Source organism: Vanessa cardui, chromosome 3 (genome assembly GCF_905220365.1).
Source record: "Vanessa cardui chromosome 3, ilVanCard2.1, whole genome shotgun sequence".
NCBI lineage: Eukaryota > Metazoa > Arthropoda > Insecta > Lepidoptera > Nymphalidae > Vanessa > Vanessa cardui.
Genome location: NC_061125.1, coordinates 5769532 through 5796295, shown reverse-complemented (window position 1 = coordinate 5796295; position 26764 = coordinate 5769532). Strand labels below are relative to the sequence as shown.

General features: G+C 31.9%; 4 protein-coding genes and 1 long non-coding RNA gene across 5 annotated transcripts; 2 read left to right on the top strand and 3 right to left on the bottom strand.

Annotated features, from left to right (window-relative positions):
- Positions 1-257: 257 nt before the first annotated feature.
- Positions 258-2344, bottom strand: LOC124543875 (trypsin-like). Its single transcript, XM_047122195.1, has 7 exons — positions 2297-2344; positions 2034-2135; positions 1851-1963; positions 1524-1692; positions 1336-1458; positions 774-908; positions 258-533 (listed from the first exon to the last, which is right to left on the bottom strand). The coding sequence occupies exons 1-7, from the start codon at positions 2342-2344 to the stop codon at positions 258-260; spliced, it is 966 nt and encodes a 321-aa protein (XP_046978151.1).
- A 1004-nt stretch (positions 2345-3348) lies between these two features.
- On the top strand, positions 3349-7194 carry LOC124543874 (transmembrane protease serine 9-like). Its single transcript, XM_047122194.1, has 7 exons — positions 3349-3352; positions 3523-3530; positions 3578-3723; positions 4748-4910; positions 5367-5483; positions 6617-6742; positions 6913-7194. The coding sequence occupies exons 1-7, from the start codon at positions 3349-3351 to the stop codon at positions 7192-7194; spliced, it is 846 nt and encodes a 281-aa protein (XP_046978150.1).
- A 115-nt stretch (positions 7195-7309) lies between these two features.
- Positions 7310-15481, bottom strand: LOC124543553. The gene is made up of 5 exons (XR_006967481.1): positions 15364-15481; positions 9368-9439; positions 8635-8791; positions 7916-8026; positions 7310-7383 (listed from the first exon to the last, which is right to left on the bottom strand). It is a non-coding gene; the product is annotated as an uncharacterized LOC124543553 (long non-coding RNA).
- On the top strand, positions 10825-21169 carry LOC124543552 (mucin-2-like). The gene is made up of 3 exons (XM_047121785.1): positions 10825-10983; positions 16917-17927; positions 20474-21169. Exons 1-3 carry the CDS (start codon positions 10950-10952, stop codon positions 20635-20637), a joined length of 1209 nt encoding a protein of 402 aa, XP_046977741.1. The 5' UTR covers positions 10825-10949; the 3' UTR covers positions 20638-21169.
- LOC124543551 (cyclin-dependent kinase 8) lies at positions 21146-26739 on the bottom strand. The gene is made up of 8 exons (XM_047121784.1): positions 26240-26739; positions 25821-26072; positions 25323-25512; positions 24493-24706; positions 23714-23882; positions 23199-23315; positions 22210-22282; positions 21146-22137 (listed from the first exon to the last, which is right to left on the bottom strand). The coding sequence occupies exons 1-8, from the start codon at positions 26486-26488 to the stop codon at positions 22007-22009; spliced, it is 1395 nt and encodes a 464-aa protein (XP_046977740.1). The 5' UTR covers positions 26489-26739; the 3' UTR covers positions 21146-22006.
- Between the last annotated feature and the right edge of the window lie 25 nt (positions 26740-26764).

The window sequence follows — 26764 nt, the reverse complement described above, 5'->3', positions numbered from 1 at the left end:
AGTTATTTTATTTAATTTTCATTAGACAATAGCAAGTACTATGTCCCTGCGTTTTAAATGTGTAATATCTTTGAAAATATTCATGTATTTAACATACTTAATTGGATAAGAATTACTGCGTTGCTTAAAATCGCATCAAAACGAGCCATTTTTATCGTAAAAAGTAATGCATAAAATGGTAATTGTGAGCTATTACTAAGAGATAAATATACACCATCCCAGACTTTTTTAAGACCTTTATAAGGTGGACAATACAGTTAAAATGTATGCCGTAGATATTTAAAGAAAACACCAAAATATGAATTTATCTTCGATGTTATAAAATAAAAAGACCACAAAATACTTAATTCGATTATCGATGTAGCCGAATACTTGGAATGTTCTGTGAAGGCATTCTTTTCGAAAGGCACAACCTCGTCGGAAGTGTACGATGAAATTCTCGTGTATACACCTGGCTGTAAGCCACATATTGCACCCCATGCAACGACTCCAACCAAAACTCCATTACAAACAAGTGGTCCGCCAGAATCGCCCTAAAATTTTAATTGTGTGCCAAAAAGACAAAAACATACATATATTATTTTATTAAGTTGTATCGTACTATACAGAATAAAAAGCATAACTAAGTTACGAACATATTGATTTCGTATTTCAATAAAATATAATAAATAAATGATTCTTTTATTTTTATAGCACGCGAGAAAATATTATTGCTATATTAAAATGACAGGCACTGTACAAAGTAACTTGTAATAGATTATAATAATTCAGACCTGACAACTGTCTTTCCCTGTTGTCCCCGCGCATAAACTCGACGGGTGCAAATATTCTTCATGATAGAACATTTTACAGTCAGAATGACTTACTATTGGAACACAAACCATTTGTAAATCGAATGATGATTTATTCTGCAAAAATAAAACAAATATGCTTAAAATACTTTTAAAGTTTAAAATGTAAATTTACTTTATCTTAATACAATTAACATATTGTTATATTTAATTTGTTTTATTTTACTTACTACGAGTTAATAGAATTTAAAGTACTTTAACTTATTATTTATCATAAGAGAATAAGCCCACACATACTTAATTTTCTCTTAGTTCGAGTCAAATATTCATTAATATAGAATCGAGAGAGATTGTTGCCAGTAACGTTATTTGCTTCGCATCTGTGCTGACATTATTTTTGAGCAAAGAATGCTGAGCCAGTGGCACGGTGACCAGGCATCTATCCACACAGTCCGACAAAACTCAGCACTGACAATATCACGAGAACCAAGTGAGATACTCAATTATTAATCCCTAGGTACTGTATGCATGAGGATAAACTAACCTTTTCTTTAAGTCCAAAACCTGATACGAGACATTGTTGTCCATCGTTTACAGTTTCGTCAGTGTTCAAAGAGTGTAAACGAATTGGTTTAATACTACTAGATGTAACAAATGCATAATTTACCTATAAAGAAATTAAAGTATTACCGATATGAAATTACTTTCATTATGAAATTAGGATGGACTTACCTCTATAACACCGAAGTCATGCTCTAAAATTTTATCATTGTAATTCCTGTGCTTATAGAAATGCTTTATTCTTCGCCAATGTTCTTCAGTCCATGATAATATACTCACTGTTGTCGTTGTAGTTCCAGCCACAACTCTCATATTGCTTAATTTCTTTAATTTACCCAACCTTAAATTATAAAGTTCTATCAAGTATATTATTATTCTTGATCACAGTTTGTCATCCTGACCGATTTCGGCTACGGCAACCATACTTATAGGAACAATTTAGTATGCCCTGAGATTTTCTAATTTTGAGGGAATAGAGAGCATGCTAAAATTACTTACTTTGAATCAATAAGGCAATGTGCTGCTGTAACCACATATTTCACGGTCACCAAAGATCCTCCACAAAACGCCGACCAAACGTAACCTCCAAGAAATTTTCTCCTTATCGCAACCTATGATTAATATTTTATGTAGTCTTTCAGAGTTTGCATATTAAATAAATGCTCTTATAAATTTACTAACTTGATAGGGTACTTCAGTAATTTTCGCTTTAGAACCACCTAAAATTTTGAGGGTACAAATGTCAACAAATGCTTCGTACTTTTTGTTTTCTGTTAGTAATTCCTAAAATGTATTTATTACTTAGATTTTATAATCGATATTAATTCATTTTTCACCCTTATCAACTTAACATCATCGGAGTCGGTACAATGGGTTTTATGCTGTTAATATAAAAATAATTAAATAGGATTCGTTCGAAATTCGAGCAACGTTCGATCGCTTGCCTGATCCTCTTTGGTCTGCTTTTGTAGTGTACGTTTTTCTTGATGCATTTACTAAAACAACTCTCTAAACGCGGATATTCAGGTTGTGACACTATGCTACTAATGCAAACATGTTTACGATACATTACATACACTAAAATTAAATAAATCTTGTGATGAGTCGTCATCGTAATGTAGTAATTGAATACATCCATTGTAGCTGAATTTGTGTGCAATCACGAGAAATAGAACTACGTATAAAAAACATTTCATAAATTTTATAATGCAGTAAATATGCTTCACGGTTTATATTATAAATATAGTTGTCAAATATAATAAAATAACTATTGGTATGTTAATGTTTATGTATTGATACTAATCTGTCAAAATTGAATCAAAAACCTTGGTGATTCTATGTTTTCTGATAAACAGTAACCATTAAATAGTTTTTATTTCATCTCAATTGAAAAATTATTTCAGTCGTTTTTGTTTTCGTTTATTTCATGTATTTTTGTAATATAAGGGTAACATCTCGTGGTCGAACAATTTTATATCGCAATAAAATTTGGTATGAAAGTTAACCATATTGTAGGAAACATACATATAGTACATTGCTATGGTACCTAAAATATTTTAAATGATTTCTTGGTTAATGGCTGGTTCACAGAACGTTGTAATTATTTGGTATGAGGGTTTGTATTTAATGAAGGATTCCTTTCTCTCTGACTCCTTCTTTTCGAGTAGCTTTGAGTTATGATATTAAGCTTCTAGGTATTACTGTTGGTTGGTTTCTAAGCAAAGACGGAAATAATCAAAAAGTGAGTGAGTGAATCAAGTGCAGCCTTTTTAATTGGTTCCTTTAATGACATCGGCTATTATCATCTATCACATAAAAATATAATGATTCTATACTCTTTGTTACACAGTATACATTTTCATTCAGGCCAATGTTTGTCAAAATACATAAATGTCATTTAAAATCATAAAATTAATGTTTCCTAAAATTGTGTTTATTTTTCTATACGTATTTGGTATTTCTTTACTACAAGCGAAGAATGACACACATTATAACGATGAGTACGTGCCTCGTGTTGTAAACGGAAAGCCGGGCAAGCTCGGCGATGTGCCCTATCAGGTTCGATCATTCTAATTTTCTAGATAGCTGAAGGACAAAAATTATATACGATAAAGTTAAAGCATTTTGACTGTAAAAGTAAATGAATAATGCTGTGAATAAAAATTTACAGTGAAAAAGGTAACAACTGTACGCAACTATTTCTTGTTTTTTTTTTTCCTTATTAGGTAGCGTTTAAGGCATTGATCAGACGGTCACGAATATATACTACATTCTGTGGAGGCACAATTATCGGACCAACGAAACTTCTCTCGGCGGCCCATTGCTTCTCTGAAAACCCAAACGCTTGTCAGAAGCTGTGCGGTGGTGGCGGGTATATCCAACAAATATTTTTTAAATATTATTTTCATTATAGCAAGCAAGCAAATGGTAAAATCTTTATAAGTTACCTGAAGACTTTAAATCGTAAGTGATCTGTAAAATGGCGATACTGGGACCATTTTTTAAACTGGAAACACAGCAAGGTAAAAAAATAATAAGAATAGATGACCCCAGACAAGTCTGCAGAAAGCCAGGTTTATAGTAATTATTTATCGATATTCAAAAATTTTCAAGACAGGTACAGAACATCACTTTATTTTAAATTATTAAAATCATTATTATAAACGCAATGTATAGAGTATATATTGTTATGTAAACTACCATTTTCAGACGTTACGCTTTCAAGATATTCTATTTTTACTTAAGACCATTCAAATAGTTAATAAAAAGATTCGCTTAAATGCTTCCCTTTTCGCTCTACTAATTATTGTTTTATATTGCATTCACATGTAACCTATAAAAGTCATAATTGTTGCACAGACACTTAGAAATGATGGTTCGCCTAACTTTAGCTACTGGGTTTCAAACTAAAATATTCACCAATTAAAATGAATATGGTATGTTTATTAATTGAAAATGTGTTCGGTATGTCAAACAAATTTGTTTTTCAAATGTTCTCCGCACTTGTTGGGAATAATTTTAAAAGGTAACTCAGAATATCGACGTATCTTGCGAAATAAGCAGACTGATGTGAGACTGTAAGATGTATCAAAGAAAACATGGAAGATTGAGAAGAGAAGATCTATAGTAGAGACCAGCGTTGGATGCTTGCCAGGAGTAATAATGGTCTGTAGAAGGTCCTTATTGGATGCGGGAGTTTTATGTTAGTGACAGGACCTATCTCCAATGTTTGTACAGCAGTCTGCAGCAGTTGCCCAAATTATGATGATGATGATTAAGAAGTAGCACACATATAAAAATTGCCGTATTTTATTCGATTAAAAAAAGCGCAGCAAAAATTCGAGGGTACATTGAAAAGATTGAAATAATTTAAATATCAATGAAATATGTTTTAGGACTCCGAAAACATTGTCCCATAAATATGCAGTAGCTGGAAACTTGAGAAATCGTGGGTACTATCAAGAATTTGACAGCGAAGCCAATGGTCAATGGAGAAAAATGAAAAAGGTGGTTTATCCTCCGACTTACGCCTTCCCGAAAGATGACATCGCTCTTGTTGTAAATATATTCATAATATTATGTTTATGCAATTATAGACAATCTACAATTATAGAAAACTCTACCTTAAACCATGTTGAACTAAGTTAAAAATTCATCATATAAAATTAATGCCTTCGATTCATATTAATATTTGGAACAAAACTCTAAAACAGTCATGGCAATGACAAAGGATTTCTACCCCCTTAAGGAGAAGGTGTGCAGCCACCACGCTGCTCTCGTACAATTCCTCCAAATGTTTTTTAGCTGTCATGTCTTCAAAAAATCGAATTTTTCTTTATATTAAATTATCGCAAAAAGCACAAACTACAAAATTTTTCGATACACAACTGGTAATAGAAATTAAATGATTTAAAATATAAAATGGAAAATATTATCCTATTGCGTTTGTTTTGATTACAAATAATATATACTTATATTACATTTCATACTACGTCACACTGTTTCCTATTTCAGTTCTTATTTAAACCGTTTGTGTACAACTCTTACGTCAACTATGTACCGTACGCAGTGCGTCTCACAGACTACCACGGATCATGTTTAGTATCTGGATATGGCAGGATTTCTGAAAAGGTTGTCAATAAAGTTTAATATATTACCATCTATAGCCTATTCCAATCGGAGAAGGAATAAAAATAGAAATCCCTTAGATTTACTTATACCATGCGATTTGGCAATAGATCACCTATATTGGTTTACTTCCAAAGTTCCGAGCAGCTTCATTAACGTTCAAAACACAAATCCATAAATAATATCAAAGATTATTCTCTCTCTCTTGGCTCGACTCTGTTTGGCTTTCGTCCTTTCGTGGTTGGAGAAGGCTCTATTATAGTATTCCGTAAAAAAAAAAACATACATACAATCAATGCTTTCTATATATTTCATTTCATTTTTATATAAACTGATTCTGGTTTAAATTAAGATGTTTCCTCATAATGGTAATTCGTAAGAGTTTTGAAAAATACCAACGATTATTCGATAAATAAGTAAAACCCGGATATATTCGACCACCTCCATGGTCCAGTAGTGTGTACACCGGTGTCCATACACTTCGGGTAAGTCACTCTGAGGTCCCGGGTTCGATTCCCGGCCAAGTCAATGTAGATTACCATAAGTTTTCTATGTTATCTTGGGTCTGGGTGTTTGTGGTACCGTCGTTACTTCTGTTTTTCATAACACAAATGCTTCAGCTACTTACATTGGGATCAGAGTAATGTATGTGATGTTGTCTCATATTCATTTATTTATTATTTATATAATAGTAATACCTAATAGTACCTGTTGTTGTTTAGTGTTTAAATAGAATAGTATTATAAATACGAAAGAAACTCTGTCTTAATGTTGCTTATTCACGGCCTACCCACTGAACCGAATTTGATAAAATTTTAGTATAAAGCAAACTTGAACTACGAAGCACATAACTATCCGTCGACGAAGTTAGGCATGCAAAGTTCCCACTTTTGTACCTAATACCTGACGACCAATCCCTAAAATCCCTAAAAACTCTTTCGAAACCTCGGGCGAAAACTAATGATCTATAGATTCAATCTCATCTCAACTTAAAGGGATAATCATAAAGTTTTGTAATTTTAATGAATACAGAAATTATAATCAGTATACTATCATATTTTTCTTTAATGCCCCAATCGTATAGTCTTTAAATGAACTATGATGAACTATATGACGTAGTATATATTAACTTACAGGCAACATCTGACAAACTTCTGCTGGCTGATTTGACTCTTATCCCTATGGTTAGATGCAATCAGATGCATCGAAGAAACATGCGAAGGTTTATATGTACCTCTAGTAGATTGACCGATGTAGGAAAGGTAAATGATACAAAAGATATTTTTTTAAAACTCAAAAACTCAACTCCAAGTAAACAGGTTTACTCCTAATAAAAAAAAGTATTAATTGTATCCAAACGAAAAAAGGCTTTTACTATTTTTAATTACAGTTTATGAGTTAAAACAAATAAACATTCTTTTTTTCATTCAAGGGTGATTCAGGCGGACCATTAGTGTGCATGAACACAGGAGACCCTAACGAGCAACCAGGAAAAGGTGTTCTTGTTGGTATAGTCAGTGGGCATCGGTATCATGTCGGCAGTTTTTTTACAAGAGTTTCGTCATTTCGATCATATATAGAACGAAACAATAGCCCACGCAACGAGAAACACGCGATAATCTTTCTAACTACAATATACACAATTTTGGCTATTTTCATTTCGTTTTATTTGCTATTCATTAACACAAAATATAATAAGCAGAGGGAAAAGTAACTGAAAATAAACATTTTCATGACACTGTGTGCTGTCGTCCGTAACCCATTTGTGGAATAAGCCAACTCGGTTGTGTAACGATGGCAGGCCAATGTTGATGAGTGAAGTTACTCCAATCAGAACTCCGTTTTTCATTCCTTCAGCGGGATCTCCAGTATCATAACAAATTAAACCACCTCCTTCTATTTCCTGATAACAATATCTTTTATATTACAATTGCATAATACTTAAATCCACTTTATATTAATCAGCTATGATATGACAACAGCAATCCTATTCTGTAAATTAGTAATACATTAATCAAATGTTTAAATTCGAATAACGGTGATATATATCATGATAATGACAAGAATAATGCGTTAAATCTTACAGTAGAAGATAACTTCTTTATGTCATATTCCGTACAATAATACAACAAGCAACTTCGAAGTAAATTTTGCTCACAAATCCTTCTAGTGATCAAGTGAAAATTGACAGCAAAGAGATGTTTGTTCTTCGACCAACTCTAAAAATAATTTAAAAAAACATTTTCAGTATTTGAGTAGACTATATTTTCAAATAAATCTGTGTAGGTACAATTCAACTATGATTCTTAAAATATAAATACCTCAATAACAATGACACAAAAATGTATTTAGCTCGACGGTCATATTTTGCTTTCAGGTAACCCAAATTATAAGGTTAAATTTCCTACAATTTGTCCTAAAAAACATGATTTTACCTTTATTGTCCTCACACCAGTTCCGACACAGACACCATCAAAATCTTGGTTCCACATTGTATAAGGAATTTTATTAACAAAGTCGTTAAGGACCCAATCTTCGTTAACTTTCTATAATGTAAGAGAAATGGTTAAACATTTTGTACAGATATAGACCGCAGTGGACATACATAATTATGTTCAAACTTCAAGCCAAATAATGAACCACGTATGTTGGCATTCAAATTTCGAATAAAAGTAACAGCCTGTATATTTCCCACTGCTGAGATAAGGCCTCTTCTTCCATTAAGGAGAGGGTTTGTAACATATTCCACCACGCTGTTCCAATGCGGGTTGGTGGAATGCACATGTGGCAGAATTTCGATGAAATTAGAGTATTTATTATAAAATGATTATTATTCTTTTATTTTCATATGGATTACAAAAAAAAAACTGTGATACAAAATCAATCAATCAGTAGTCTTCAGTCAAGAAGGGAAGTTGATTAATCGTAACGTCTTTTAAACAGAAAAATGGGATATTTTTATACATTTCGTTATATCAAAGACATGTGCGTAATAAGGGTATTCCGGATAATCTCTAGATATTCTCAACAGTAGGTGTCATAAGCAACCACCGTGATCGCGCTAATCTCAAATATGCTGGAAAGGCAAGCAAATATCGGTGATAATGATGACCAGGTTCAAAAGCTTAGCTTTATAAATAAATGTATAAATTACCAGAACTGCCAAGTTATAAGCCGGAAATCTATAAAATCTCTGCGTATATAAATGTGCAATTTTCCGCCATTGTTGTTTATCGTCGAATACTTTTTTTTTAACAAGAGTGTCCAAAATACCGGCTCCAATCCTTATGTGATCAAAATTGCGTTTCTTTCTAAAAAAATATACATTTATAAAAATGAACCTTGTTTCTTAAAATTAATGTTTTCATCATATATAACAAACCTTTTTCTATTCGTGAGGAAACAGTGCGTTGACGTAAGAACTCTCTCCGTTGATATAATACTACCAGCGCAAAAGGCACGATAAATTAATCTCTTCTGATCATATAATTGATATATGAACACCTACGTCACGTACAAAGTTTATAAATGAAATTAAATCGTGGAAGCAATTTATCGCATATGAAAACATTTCACACAGAAAGATTTTAAATATGAATGTGGAAGGCTACTTTCAAATATTCTGATAAAGATACGGATTTAAGGACGGCTGCCATTACAGCCATACATAGCCAACTACGCAGGACATATTATAAGGTATGGTGCTCAAATATGCAACCAATTAAACTCTCTATTGCCTCACTATCATTATATAATGTTCACTATTAGAGAAACTCATAAGTCGATATTATTGGGTTTCTTGGCGGCAAAACACTCGATAATATATTTTTTTATTTGACCTTGGTGTTGAACCTAAGAAAGATGCCATAACTGGTGAGTAAACTTACATGATGTTTGAGATCTTCAGCTTTAATCGCTCCACCAGTTTTTCGTACAGATTTGAATCTTATCAAAGGAGGCTGAAAGTTAAACATTTAATAATATTATTTATGTTTATATAATTTTATTTTAGGGAAGGGAGGTGAGCAAAGGAAATTGATCCTTATAGACATTGCATTGCAAGATATATATCTGTTACCACGCCTCGCCACCAATACTGCACGCACAGCAGCAATTTAAGATCATAATAATTTGTATCATAGTATGGGCATGTAATGCGGAGGAATGAGGAACACATTGTGAGGAAGGCCTTAAGCATGGATGTGGATGGATATAGAGGTAGAGGACGACCAAGGAAACGATGGATGGATTGTGTGAAAGACGATATGGCTAGAAATAATGTTTCTTGTGAGATGACGTCTGACAGAGAAGTATGGGAGGAGAAGACATGCTGTGCCGACCCCAAATAAAATTGAGATAAGGGCAGGAGAATGATGACCCATTATAATTAAGTAAGTACTTAAGATTTAAAATGGGAACACTATTTTTTGTAATAAATATCTAAATGTAATGAACAAATGGCTGTATATAAAATAATTACCTGATCGACGGAATTATTAAAAGCTAACGTAATTGTAATTAAGGTACTTAATATTATAGTAGCGATAACGACACGATTTGATAACACTTTTATATTTTTTGTAAATATATGTGTGAGTATAAATTAACATAGTTTTTATGCTTTATATAATGTTTAATGGTTTTTTCTTAACAATAATCACATAAAACATTTCTTTCGTAAAAAAAGAATTATTATCACTAGGCTTTTGTCTGTCAAGTAATTTTATTTTCATAGATCGGTTTGATAGCTAGCTGATGCTTTACTATTTTAAACAATAGAAACTTTTTATTACGCTTTTATTATAGAATAAAATGAGAGGAGTCTTATTCCCTCTGATTTACCACACTGCTACATTGCTTTCTACACTAATTATAATTATTCAATACAGGTGCGTTATTTTAAAATAAAAATATTTTATTTTATTTTGTATTAATTTCATTATTACATTTAAATTGTATTTCATTTAGCACTTTATTTTTGGGACCCGCATTAAACCAGCACCAGGATGAGGAATAAGTTCAAGATGTATTCTTGTCCGTGTCTTTAATTTTGTTAATATTTTATAGTGACTCTATGTTTTGACCAGGCATCGGTTTACGATAGTTATAATTGTTATAAATATTATTGTATGCCCTAACTATTGTCTTTTGTTTCAAAGAAACATAAAGTAGAATACGCATGTCTGTTATAAAACTATTCACATTGAAAATGTTGATTTGTTCAGATTTGTTCAAATAATTACAATAAGTTTCATATTTCAAATGTTTTAATTAAGTAAATCGTCGACTTCGTTAAATGATTTAAGTTCAATAATATCCATTATAATAATAATACAGTAATGAATAACATTAGTCAGTACGGAGTTAAACGAGCGGAGAACATATTTGAAAACTGCTACTCGTTTTACTACACTGGTTGTCTGGTTAACTTAGTATGGCTCCAGCGCAGACTGTCTGTGACCAGCAGGTATGGAGGACGCATTTGCACTCGTCGTTTTAACACGTGAGTCTGTTTCTCCTTATAATCATGAATCTTATTCCAATTGTAATAGAGACTATAATGGGATAATACCAATAGTGATACAAAATACCGTTCCAACATTATTCATTGAACCGAATAACTCGACCATTGAGACCCTGGTATGTCCTATGGAACGTTTGTGTAACTTTCACCTATTGAGGTACACACAATAGCTAAAGTGATTTGTAATAGATTGACAAGTTTGTTTTTGAATAGCATTAATTGTATTTGTAGGTTAGCTCTGTGTCCACGATTCTACAAAGGATGTCTCAATATTTTTACAATAAAATATTACGTATCAATAATTATATTACAACCTTTTGTGTATGTTTATTATTCAAGTGAAATTGTTTACTATTTTCCTCGTACAAAACTAGCTTGTCTTATAGCGTGACTGCGTTATACATATTAGATTACATTTTACTATATATTGTTTCATTATTTGCGATTTTTATATGAGATTTACTAACAATATAAGGTTTAAAATAAGGTGACATGTAAACTCTACAAAATAATTATTGAAGTCGTATTGATCGTAATGAATAATTTAAAATGTTAATATAATATTAATAGGGTAACAAGCTTTGATTTGTTTTATAATTATTTTGTGAAAACTTAGAGAATCACAAAATAGTTTAACTATGTATGAATTGAATTATAAAAACAGGTAAGTAAAAACATTGATATACCTTTAACATTATGTCAATCTATAATATACAGAGCAAAAAAAGTGGATAATCATTTACATACAGTTTTGTACTACGTATTTATGACGATTCAATGATTTCAACGATCACTTATATTGATGCCGTTACTTGTTTATAATTACGTCAACAAACCTCAGATGTTAACCGAGGTAGCTATTTCGTTCACGTGACAACAGTTATGAACTGTCTGTATGTTTACTCAATAATACTTAAAATAAATAATTACCAAATAGTTCAATAAAACTATTAAAAGAAAGATCCAAAATTATATAAATCACCGTCAATAATCTTCTATCTATCAATATTCTATAAATATACATATAATAAAATTGAAGTGTCTGTTTGCTATATTAAAATAGCCCTTTTTTACTCAATGCATATGTATGTATACACGGTACATATACCAAAATAACATTTTTTTCAATTTTTGAACGGCAGGACCGATTTTGACAGGACTTTCACTGGCAGATAACTGATATAAGGGAGTAACTTAGGTTACAATAATATGTCTTTTTTGTTAAATTCAAACGCGTGCATGGTCGCGGACACAGCTAGTATGTACTAATTTGCGTGTGCAATCAGTATAGGTTTTCAATAAAGGCGTTGCATTAACTTGTTGTTACGTTTTCCGACATGTCGTAACATAAATAAGTAAATTGTTTTACAAAAAAAAAACCTATTTGAATCGTTTGTAATCAACTTGATTTATATAGCCCAGTTCTGTTACGAATTTACCTACAATTAAAGAGAAAATGTATCCTTTCATTGATAAGGGTCGTATAAACTGTATTTTATGTCTTAAAAAAATACGTATTTCAGTTTTACTAGTTAAGGGAACTCTTAGTAACATTGCACGTCATTCTACAAGTTCAAAATGAAATTAACTACCGGTTTGAAATTAAAAATCTTCGCAGAAGAACCGACCACAATTTAAGTATCCAGTTGTTATAAAATATATTTGATTAAAAAAATACAGACGAATTGATAACGTCATCCTTTTTGAAGTCAGTTAAAAAAACAAGCTTGCACTGGAATCAAAAACAATGATAAAGTTTAATTCAATTATTTATTAATAATCGTAATGAAAATAATTAGTAAATACCGACAAATTTTGAAACATATGTGTAGTGAAACTGTTAAATGTTGTTACGTTGTAATTAAAGTGGATAAATATCGCAGTATCGCCAAACTACTTATAAGTATTAACATCGATATCATTACAATACACACAGGACTAGTTTGTGATGTAAACACATTTTATTGTTGTTGTTTTAATTTCTTAGCATTCATATTAAACTTACAGAAGTCATAAAATCAGAATTTTCATTTACTTAATAAAAATTTCAAATTGCTACTTATACATTTATTGTAGTAATTTTCTGACTGCTTTGATGGTTTAAAGGCTTACGAGGACGCCCATACCAAGGTCAAGTCCAGAGGTACTTTAAAGGATATTCTAGCGAAAACTTTTTGGTAATTTCGCCCTAAGTCTAAAGGCTAAAACTCCCACTCCCGCCTCGAATCTGAGACTTAATTTCACGACGGGGCTAGACGGGGACAGATTTGGATAAACAAACGAACTTACACTCGTGTCAAACCCGCGCATGCGCCTTCGCCTTTTAGTTCTCCATATACTATTTCTCAATACAAACACGTGAGCGTGCCCCCTTGCAGGTTTTAGCGGATGCCCTAAAAATTAGATTGAATTAAATTTAAATACAAAGTCGAATAAATTATATAACACAAAGCATTCGTGCAAGAAATAGGTAGGTACAACTAGTGTAGAGTTTGTGTCAGTTGTAAATTTTCCCATTCAAGGATCAAAATTAATATCAGGATTGACTACGACACAGTATCTCTTTTTTGCATTAAAGTTAATTAGGACGAACTTCATAATTGTTTGCTTTCTAATGATAATAATAAACCTAGCATACCAGCATTAACACCCGAAATCTAAAACGATGTAAACTGAGCCTGAACAATCGTCATACATATTTACTGTAATTTTTTAATTTACCTTTCACTAATGGTGAATTTCCATTCAGATAAAATGATCTATTCATTATTGTCTTAATTTTGAAAATCTATGTTAACTACATATTTTGTTTGGTGATCGATAATAATAATATACAGTCGTGTTATCTGTAAATTTTGTTAATTATGTATTAAAATTATTTTTAACTTGGCCTTTTATAAAATTTAAAGCTCATCACAAAAAACATATTAATAAACAAGGCATATTACTCAGTACGAGATTAAACATTTAATTCGATAGTGTAACACCACGATGCTTTTACTTGGCTTTATTTTAATTGAAATATATTAAAACAATGGATCACAACAGAATTTTGAACTTAAGTTCAATAATAGTTACATTGTTTCTCTTTGGACTTGGGTTATTATTATTTTTGGTATTTATAAATAGTCATGGATTTATCTTCTCTATTAATTTAAATACTTATCGAATTACACGCTCATACTTTTGTGTTCCAGTGTTTCGCAATGTTAGGGAATGTCATCAATACTCACTTAAATTTACAATTGAGCATCATCTAATTAGAATTTACAATACAATTAATAAATGTTCGCTTTCTGCTTTGTTGTATATATTTTTATGAAAAATAATAATAGCAATAATCTATTATACAAATTATTACATAATGTAATTGCCCAATTACACATCGACATTGAAAAAAGTATATTAATTTACATAGGCACGGATTTTACACAGGTAGATATCTGTAGAAAATGCAACAAAATATTAACAAAAGCGACAAACCAATTACAGTAATTAAGTATGGTAATCTTGGTACAATTATTTGCTTATTAGTTGCATAACATCATTTTGACGTGAAATCTTCTAATTAGGAACCAGCTATTGGAATAACTAAATAAAATAAGTGTTTTATTGCTTATTAATTGTTTGATTTATGAATTTGTGCAAGTTAGGCTCTGTATCCTTATAGTTAAGGTAGTAGCTAGCACCTAGCAAGGACATAACAAGCCAATCTAGATAATTAAGATCACAAAAGGCTTGACAGCTTAGCAATGATTCACGTCGATTACAACATTAATGTATACGGCCAAAGCACTACCATCGACCGTACAATTTGCTCAATTGTTCGTTTAAAATAAATTCAAACTCAAACTCAAATTACTTTATTCAACACTTATTTTATAATACACTTGCTTATTGATGATCAAGTGAAACAGTACCATCGGTTCGGAAAAGAAAACACGCTAAGAGAAGAACTGACTAAAGAAACTCAGCGGGTAAATGATAATAATGTGCTTTATATAAAACATTCAATGATAACATAACAGTCACGAAGAATCAATGCGTACGATTATGATACTAGAAAAGTATGAAGTTAAAAAACAATACAACATGTGAACTCATTGAACATGTATCTTGCTAAACAAATAGTTGACATTCTTGCATTTTGATGAACGCACTTACCATTCACAGTAACTCAACGTCAGCGTTTACATTTAAAAATGGACTCTATCACTCTTAAGTTTAGGTATAATTTATCATTTTAACAATTTGATAAGGTATTTACTATTCTATACAGAATATCGAGGAATAGTTTTTACAGTTCATATTTATTCATTATTTCACGCACGGTATTTTATTTTATATTTATGTTCTTACCGAGAAATAGTTTAAGTCGGTGCAAAAAGGATTTTCTTCATTCTGAAAATGGCTCCATAGTCTCAATTTTTCTTCTATAATTCTTTTCGGGAGGTAAATTATTGATTGTTAATACAATCACAAAAGCCACACCCCAACTCTCTCTACAAAGGACTAAATCAATTCTCTGTCTGTAAATTGTATCGTATATCGACTGATTGCGTATCATATACAAAACAAACCAACGGTTTAGAAATATTACTTACAACATTACTACAACTTATCAATTTCTACCGTATCTCGAAAAGCAGTAGAGCCGTTTGTCACGCGCTTGAACGTTCGCGTCAGATAGTCGATCTATCAGAGTAAATGAAAATAGAGTGCGCCGATGTTATGACACACACACACTCACACTCACAGACACGTCATGTTCACTCAACACATGAGAACTATATAATTTCCCACGAAATTCTAATCGTTGAAATTGGCCATCGTATCCGAAATCGTTCAGGACAGCGATTTATTGCTAAGTAAATTATATCTCTCCTAATATATGCTAAACTGATATAAATAAATGCTAAGTCACTCTGTCTGTCTGTCTGTTGCTCTTTCACTGGTATACTGCTAATATTTAATTCCAATCCCTCTTGGTGAAGGCAACAACTAGTTCATATAAAATGGCTTTAAAGATTTGAATAAGTTGTGATCAACATTTCAGTTAAATCAAGTCTAGACCTTACTCATTCATTCATTAAATAACATATTAATTTTATGTATCTATTCGAAAGTGTTTTTTAATTGATCATTTATATTAGAAAAAAGCTCAATAACATACAGGCGATTGAATCGTATTTAAAAGAATCGACAATTTGTGTAGAAAACTGTAAAAATATAATATGGTGCATATTTGTGCGTTTGTATAATATAATGTGTTTGTATTTATCTTTATTAAATTTAATTCTTCGCGGATAGATTATACTTTTAGTACTTATTAGATAGTATTTATTTCTTACGAAGAAAAGACGGCCATTTTTCATTCCATTTTTATTTAATGAATAAAACGTAAGTATACTTAACATAATAAATAACACATTGCATCAAAACAGTGCTAATAATTATTGTATCGTTTATCCATTAATTATTTGGATCTATCAATGAAAGCCCAGAATATTCCTGTCACCGGCCGAGGGACTTGACCTTAGGGAGACCGATTGCAAAAAGCGGGCCTTGAAAACCTGTTTAAGTTCCGCTGCAAGATGTGATGGGCAAATAAGAGAAATCAAGCACGCCATACTGTTTCATGTATAAACCATTTTTTAAAGACTTATACTTCTAGTTAGTTATAAGACAGTAACATTAATTACAGAACGAAAAAGGTTCTTAGGAATTTATATAATTGTTGTCGTCTTCTGTAAATTGCAGGCATTGTCCAATAATTGTTAAGAAAGTCCAACTGAGTTCTTAGAAAACTGTCTACATTTCATTCGATTTAAATGTGGATTGTCATGATTGAAAAATTAGCTGCTTTACAAGTAATATTTAAATGTTCTAAGCCGTTTTTTTTTTATTTTCAGTGTTACAACTATGTCGAGCAGAAATATCAAATACAGAGTGGTACGCGGCAAATCTTATAAACGACCCGAGCTACACACCAAAACCTATTACCGAGATATTTACAACTGACTTAAATTTTTCACCAAAAATTCCGACAATATCAACACAGTCAAACACTCGAATTACGCCACCTGTTACAACCACAGCTGATACTCCTGCAACGACCACATTTGGTAACAGCGACAGTTCAACGCAACAAGACCAGGCACAAAGAATACCGTTCCAAATTGTGGGAGTGCCAGGTCCACGACAACCACAAATAATTACTCAAGCAGTCACTGATCCGAAAAATGAACTCTCTAGCTTTTTGTTGATTTTTGATCCAAGACAACAAACCAGTCAATTATATCCTCAACCAATCAACACTTCTCCGCCTACGACGACAGTAACTCAATCTACTACAACTGAAACTCCTTCCACGTCAATGCGAACTCGGTCGACAACTTTGCCACCACAAACATCAACAATAAACATGCAAGAAACGACAGTTTTGCCGAGAAATCCACAGCAACAGACGATTCCCTTAGCGCCTACGGTTGTATCGCCAAGTTTCAGTCCCGGAAGATGGGATATAAGAAACATTGTTTATCCAAATTTCCCAATAATTAATACTGGTTGCAACACAACAACAGTGTCCAACACAGTTGTTGCAAGTTCGACTATAACTCCTCAGACAGTGCGGCCAGGAACCGGAAGCGTCAATCCTTTTTTGACAGTTCGCTTAAAATCACCCAAGGGTTCATTAACAAACATTCGTATTAATCCTACAACAACGAAAAAACCAACAACAACAAGACGAAGAAAATCAAACAAAAAGTCAAACGATTATGAAATTTGCTTAAGATCGTGTGATGGCAAAAAGGAGCCGATTTGTAGCAGCCCTACTGGAGTGTTTCCAATTAATCCAGATAGGCTGAAGGGCTTCGCGTCGCTGTGCCACATGGCGTGCCATAACTCATTTAGGAAAGATCGTAAGTATATCTCATTTCATTTTACTTGGTGGTAGGGCTTTGTGCAAGCCCGCCTGGGTAGGAACCAACCACTCATCAGATATTCTACCGCTAAACAACAGTACGTAGTATTGTTGTGTTCCGGTTTGAAGGGTGAGTGAGCCAGTGTAACTACAAGCACAAGGGACATATCATTTTAGTTCCCAAGGTTGGTGGCACATTGACGATGTAAGGAATAGTTAATATTTCTTACAACGTCATTGTCTATGGGTGATGGTGCCCACTTACTATATCAGGTGGCCCACATGCTCGTCCGCCAAACAATTGCATAAAAAAAATTAACATTGTATTAAATATACAAATCGTAAAATAAAAAAAACAAATTACGTACATTTTATTTTGGTGTCAACAATAATACTAGAATTAAGATAGAAATAATTCCATAGAGACGTATAAAATTAACGTACTAAAATTTAAATAAAAGAAAAGCATAGACACTACTTTTTTGGAAATTAATTAATATTTTATATCTTTAAAAAAATTAGTTCATGTCAGTGATGGTACGTAATCATTTATTTACTTTATTGAACTGCAACAACCCGTTGTTGGTACAATTAGGTTAAAATGCAACTTGTTATATAAAACTAGTTTAGTAGTTGATACTTTCTGTAGTCAACGTATGAATAGCGCACTTTCTCCTTATCAATAGCAATATACAAGAACGTCGAAATCACGCTGATACGCTCGATAGTCAAAATTTAAAGTGCGTGAAATTACGACTTATATAATATTATTAAATGTTAAAAAAATGTCAATTTTCGGTTCAACTAGGTAGCATTGCTTAGCAAAGTTATCAATCACCTCTTATTGAGAAGGTTGTTGATAACTTTGCTTTTAAGTGTATTCCAACAAACTGCTCCAATGCGGTTTCGATGAATACATATGTAGGCAATTTTAATTCTAAACGTAAACGTTTCCTCACGATATTTTTCTGTACTACCAATATGGTAAACAGAAATTAAGCTCATGAGACATAAACACTTACTGCTATTTGCACGGGTGTGAACCGCAATCTCTGTCATGAGAGCAAATTATACTAGTCCTCATCGAATTTAGTTGAGAACGGCGTAGTGCATGACATAATGTCTAATTTAATGACAACATTGTCAATCTTATTTGGGTATGGTGCTGGTTTACCGCCAGCCTTTAAGGCCATTAAATGCTACACGAAAAATACTTATATCGTATATATACATATCTATTACGAGGTGTGTTCAAAAAAAGTATCGCGAATTTTGAATTTTCATGGGTTACGTATATTTGAATTTGGATCTTTTTGTGGCTTTAGGCTTCTTTTTGGTACTCATGTTTTGTTTCTCACTTATTCCGACAAGCTTGGCCATTTTGAATGTTCGCTTAATCGTTGACAGCTGCTTTTCTTGCACGTGTTTTGGATCGTCTTCGATTTTTACTTATTAAAGAAATGGATCAAAGAACCTGTTTCAAATTTTGTGTGAAAAACGAAATTAAGTGCGGACCGAAGCGACGTTTATCGGTGGTACAAAATGTTCTCAGAAGGACGAGAAGATGTGAACGACGAAGAGGGTGCCGGACGTCCGAGCACTTCAACAACAGACGAAAAAATTAATGAAGTGGAGAAAATTATATTGGCCAATCGTCGAATCACCGTTAGAGAAGTTGCTGAGGACCTAAACATATCGATTGGCGTGAAATTAGATTTTTATCAATGATTTGGGCATGAGACGGGTCGCCGCGAAATTCGTACCAAAATTGCTCAATTGTGACCAAAAACAACATCGCATGACCATTGCCAATGAGATGTTGGAATCTGTACGCGTCGACACAAATTTGCCCCAGAGGGCATAACTGGTGACGAAAAGTGGGTTTATGGTTATGACGTGGAAACCAAAGCTCAATCATCTCAATGGAAGCTGCCACACGAACTAAGACCGAAAAAAGCGCGCCAAGTTCGGTCGAATGTGAAAGTTGCTGACAGTTTTCTTCGATTACAGGGGCGTGGTGCATCATGAGTTACAAGTTATGCGCAATTTGCGCGAAGCAATCCGCCAGAAACGCCCAGATTTGTGGAAGAACTAAAATTAGCTTTTGCAGCACGATAACACTCCTGCTCACACATTGTACGCGATTTTTTGGCCAAAAACAACATGCCGCAACCACCGTATTCCCCAGATGTGGCTCCCTGTGACTTTTTCTTGTTCCCTAAGCTGAAGAGGTCCATGAAAGGACGACGTTACGCTACGCTTGACGAGATAAATACGGCATCCGCCACGGAAGGAGCTGAAAAGATTTTTTGAAGTGCTTCGAAGATTGGAAAAACCGTGGACACTAGTGTATAATATCTAATGGGAATTACTTTGAAGGGGACAAAATAGGTATTCATGAATAAATAAATAGTTTTTGAAAAAACACAAAATTCGCGATACTTTTTGAACACACCTCGTATATATAATATAATGTCAGGAGGTTTGAGTCTACACTTAGTGACTACTTATATAATTAATATTTTATAAAAACCAATATTTCAGAAGTCTACGAAAAAGTGACTGAAGGCCGATGTGGGAGGTTGCGTACTCGTATACGACCCGTGGACAAGAACAAGTTGAACAGAGAAGAGTTAAACAAAGCCCAATACACAATACAACACAATGCTCCAGAAACTATTATGGAATTTTCCTCTTTAACACATTAAGATAAGACACATTATATCTTATAGGTAATTACTGAGATAAGTCAAACATCACACATAACCTAGTCGTGTTTATAGACAGCAAGTAAACCCATTCAATCCGGCTAATGCTTATTAGAGTCTGAGTTTAACGCCGCGTTCTTGGCTATGAAACGTGAATGATGTTATCGCATTGAATGATTGAATGGGTTAAATATAAAACAATCCCTTTGTTATTATCTCATTTTATAAATGTTTGTGCTAACTGTACCTTAAAAATCATTTTATTCTGCACAAATTACTTTAATATAATATTAAGATTAAAAGCGTTCGTGCTACATTTGACTGATCAATCCATTTATGAATTTTAATTATTTGTTAAGATTTCTATAGTATTACTAACATCAATATGTTACGATTTAAAATTTTACTTAAACTATCCGTCCATATAGTAAGTTATTGGTTTTATTAATATTAAGTTATATTTTTTATAACTTTATAATTAATGTGTGACAGAGAAAATGAAAAACTATTGAAATTAAAAAAATATTGTTTATTGATTGTTTTTTTTTCCTCTATATGTAACCTAAATGTAAACATAGTATTTACAAATCTTACATAACACATTTCAGTCTGATTCAAGCATTCATGAGATTTCCATATATTAAAAAATGTTCCAATGGTCACAGTGATTGTTAAGGCCATGCTATGTTATTAATATTGATGTTTCTTTTATTATATTTTCTGACTAGTTGATCTTGTGGCTAGTTTATCCGGGGAAGAAAACGAGGATGAGTAATATTATCTCGATCCAATCTGTACTGAAGAGAGCTATTGTAGAAGTTTTAGTGGATAAGAAATCCACATAGCCCGGTTACCCGGAACTTTGCTGGTAGTCTCGAGTGCGTAAACAGAAAAATAAAATGGCCAGTTTATAAGGCCGCATATCATGAGGTCCCTTTAAAAGTTAATTAGGTCTTACTGTCGACAAATTCTCAGTAGCAACCAAGAGTCTGGAATTTTTCTTCTTTTGGAAATCACGTTGGACGTCAAACTAGCACATTTGGCTAAAAGCCTCCTAGCTTTTCAAATAGTTTTTAGAACTCTTTGGACCATGCTACTTCACTGTGGCAAAATGACATTAGCTCAAATGAAAATTCAGTGGTGTTTATATGATGTCTTCTTGATTTCAACCAAAATAATACTATGAAATCTTCAATTAAGACCGACTATTAGACAATATTCTATTCTGATTATTATCTTGACTTTATCGGATAATTTCATTGTTAAGTAAAAATGTGATTTTCAAAACAAATAGAATTTTAAATAAAAGGAAATATTTTAGCTAAGTTTGAAATAACACTGAGAAAAAATTCAACCGTTAATTCAAAAATTAAAATCTTTGTTGAAAATTGCCCTGTTGTTGTGATCCACCGCCTTGTTGTTGCCCACCGAACATCATTTGTTGTTGTTGATGGAATTCCTGTTGTCCTCCACCACCACCAGTGTTGCCTTGGTTTTGACCTATGATAACAATGCAATAAGTATTTATTCAGTCATTTTTAATCTAAATATATTATAAATCAATAAGGCTACCTGACATCCTCATTCTTTTAGCGTTGTTAGCTGCATGGTCATGATTGTTCGCTTGAACTTGGTTTTGTTGGGTCTGAAAATTATAATAAAAATAACTCACTAATGAACAATATTTAATTATTCAATTTAATTTTGGAAGTCTGGTAAATAGCTAAATATACTTCCAAAGTTATAATTGGATTAAAATTTCTATATACTGTATAAATTACATATAGCAGGGTTTACGAAAATTCAATATTTATAGATTGTTTTTCAGACCAAAATTTTTACTTTTTGTATAAAATTTGGTGCATAAACAACCATTGGCCTGTTATAGTCAATTTGATATTAGTGAGAATTAGTCGCCTGCAGATTAATGATTTAAAATGAATATGATTATATTAAAATTTTTAAGTGGCTGTATAGTTTGTTCGCGTTAAGAATGCAGTGAGTTGTCATTGTTTACCCACTTTACTCCGCCCCCTGACCAATCAAATCTTTTTTAACAGCAGGGTGAAGGTATATTTGTGTTAAAATTCCAACAAATTATATTTGTTTTAAAGACTAATATAATGAATTTAAAAAATACACATTAAAATAAAAAATCGAATCGGGATGTTTAATCAACAAAATTCTTAACACTATATACAATCGTTTGCGAATCTTGCCATCGCGATGTAGAAATTTACATATTTTGACATAACGTCATCTAGTAGCTATAGGTTACATTAATTATTACGTGTACAGCTTGAATAAGTTAAATATAAATATATAAATAAATAAAATTTAAATTATAAAAATAAAAATATCAGTTTATAATTAATTAAATGTGAACTTGACTTTGTAATTTGAAAAGATTTGATTGGTCAAAGGGGGCGGAGTCAGTCCGGTAAACAATGACAACTCACTGCATTCTTAACGCGAACAGACTATAGATCTGTTACAGATTGTAAAATATTTTAAATAGATTTCATGCAATTTGATAATTAAAAAATTGATTTATTTCTCACATTGGGCTGCTGCTGTTGTTGATTCTGCCGAGCTTTCGACTCGCCCTTGTCTTCTTGGTCATCGTCAGTCAAGAACTCTCGCTTTGGATATGGTATGGGACAGCCAGCAAAAACATCCTAAAATTAAAAAAAAAAAAAACATTTTTCATATAAATTATTTTAATGTCATGACATAATTAAATGTCACAATCAAGTGGGAATAATTAAATTTTAAAGAAAAGAACATAAACAATCTTAAATACATTAAATAATTATGGTTTACAACTTGTTCTCCTCATGCTTTGTGCCTCGATTATAACATTTTTACAAGAAGAAATTGGAATCTGGGAGGTAAGAATACACAGAGATAATAAAGCATTAATAAGCTCTCATATTCTTTATTTATGTTCATATAATATTTATCTTTGGCTGTCAAATGAAAAATATGTAGATTAATAATAAATTATTAACTTCTAATGTTGAAAGGAGACTACTACTCCATAGATTTAGTGATTACATTTACTAAATAATTATACCTGCGTTGGTAAAGGATCTTCAGAGAAGTAAGGATCCTGCATTGCTTGTTCTGAAGTTATTCTTCTATTAGGATCCATAAGTAGGAGTCTTTGCAAAAGACTGAATGCTTTACTGTCTGGTTTTATTTTATGTCGATCCATGTATTTACTTAATGAACAATTTTGATAACTGAAACCCACATATTAAGTTTATAAATGGTAAAGTTGGTAATACATTCATTTTCACACAATTAAGAAATTAATATTATATTATGTAATTCTAATGTAGAGTAAAATACATAAGTCATCAAAAATGTATTGGGTATACTTAAACTGTAGCCTAAAAGTGCAGTTAAAACTTATACATCACAATAACATAGGAGATATAATTTTTTTTATTATAAGTAAAGAGATTTCGAGCAGTAATAGTCTAGTTTGAGAATTGGTGAAATTTTTCGAGCAGTAATAGTCTAGTTTGAGAATTGGTGAAATTTAAATTACACTCTCGTAATTCAGAATAATGCTCATAAAGCTATTTAACTCTATGATCATGTTAGATTGCTCTCCCTTCAGATAGTGAAAAATATCTCATATAGGCTAGGTAGGTAACTAGAAAATAATTGAAAAGACAATATTTTAGGAATATTGAATTGAAAAGATAACCACTTAATGGTTAATTATTGTCAGGACCCTTATTTACATATAAGACACCTCACAAACTTTAAAAAAACACACTAACGACAATATATAACATAATTATCTCGAAAATAATATTAATATTTTTTTTATTTTAAACTTACTTAGATCTTTTGAAATCCTTTACCAGTGTTGCATGCTCGGGCATTTTTCTTATATCCTCCCAATCTTTCTCTTGAGGGAAACCCATTACATTGAAAATTCTGTCAAGCTGATCGTGGTGATAAGGATTACTGGTTTTGATATCCTCTTGACGACAATGGAATATTGGTTCAGATGTTAATAGTTCAGCAAATATACATCCAATTGCCCAAATATCTATAATAATTCATATATTATGTTATCTTTATGTGTTAAAAGTTACTAGGTACCTTAATTAACACTCAAAATACACACAATAGAAAAAAAATAAGCTCAGCTTTAAGATATATTTTACTTCCCTTATCACTGCTATTAAATGTTTTTAATAGCTGGTCATAGAATAAACACACTATGCTTAATTCTTATGCATAATTAAAAAATAAAACTTGCTAAAAAAAGTAAATAATCATGTTCATTAAGAATATCATTAATTAATGGAAAACCATTATGATATGTAATCAACCTCATTATTTTTTTCCTTAGCCTTTCAATAGAGATTAGCTTCTTACATTTAGTCTAACAAAGTAAATGTTAAAAAAAAACTATATTTTTTGTTGAAATAACATGTCATAGTTGGATGAGATATAAATGATCTGTGGAAAATTTTACATTGATGAAGAATTGTACTTTTTAATGTCTGTTATTGAAACTTCATTTCATTCATTAAGAACTGTTCATAATAAATATTTCATCAGAGCTATTAGCAAATCATATAGAATTTATAAATCTAAGGACTCTATGTAATGGATTTTACTATAAAATGATTAATATATTGAATGATAAAAATGAATACCAATAGCTTTTGTATAATGTCTTGCTCCTAATAACAATTCCGGTGCTCTATACCAAAATGTGACTACTACTGGATCCAGATCAGCCAAAGGTTTTAATGGGGCATTGAACAGCCTTGCAAAACCCATATCAGCAATCTTCACTCTGCCTCTTTCCGGCCCTTCACCCATTACGAGTATATTCGCTGGTTTCTGAAATTTTATATTTTATTCTTGATAATAAATAATTCTATTTTAAAACTGAATTTGTACCAATAAAAATTGGTACATGCTACTGACAGTACAATATAAAAAAATATAATTAATTCATTTGTTCTAGTCACAGAATTTCCAAGATAACATAATACTAAGTAACTGGTAACAGAGATAGATTGACAACAAAACAACAAAAGGGGGCTGTCCCCCTTTTGTAGAGATACATGGTTGTTTATTCAACTATTACATCTTTCATTTATATAGTACTGTATTTTAAAATAATAAGTATAAATAAGATAACTTACCAAATCTCTATGTAAAACCCAGTTTGAATGTAAATAATGTATTCCATCTAATATTTGATATAACAAACTTTTTACCATCCCTTTAGGAACCATAACAGATTTTTTATTAGCCTTGGCTGCTCTGTGGAACTTTATTATATGCCACAGGTCATGCTCAGCATAGTCAAATAGCAACCATACCTTACGGTCAGTGTGGGATAGGAATACTCTTATTAGATTAATTACATTCGGATGTTTCAATTCACGGAGAAGCTGTAAATATAAAAGTTTATAAGACATTTTAATTGAATTTGATTTCGATCTACTATACATATATAAAGATATTGATGAGTGTGATAACAATTTAATTTGATTGTATTAGCCGTTATATCAAAAATAGTTTTAACTTAAAATTAATAAATATAACAGAACCTATATACCGCAATTTCCCTACAAGCTGACATTGAAAGCCCTGTTCCTTCTATCTGCTTTAACGCGTAATCTTTAGTATCAGAACCGTCTTTTCTTCTGGCTTTATAAACATGGCCGTAAGTGCCTCGTCCAACCTTACACCCTTCGTAGTCAAACAAATCTTCCACTTTCGATCGTTCATTTTGTGTTTTTATTTTAAACTCGTAATCCATCATTACCGGAGCCATTGTTTTATTGTTTTGAAAGTTATCACCCATTTTGTATTTGTTAAGCAAAGTACTAAGAATATTTATATTTGTACTGGGTGTTTTTAGTGATTTTAAAGAAAATCATAAAATCATTTTTAATTACACTGCAATAAGGATAACAAATCCCCTAATGACTTAATAATATGATCCCCTAAAATCTTGCTCTTCGAGTCTCATATCTTTGAATTGGAGTCTAAGAGAAGCAAGACACCATTGAAGGCCAACTGGAGTCTAAAGAAACGTCAAACTTCAAAACTCAAAACTGTCAAGCTCTTAAAGAGCTGC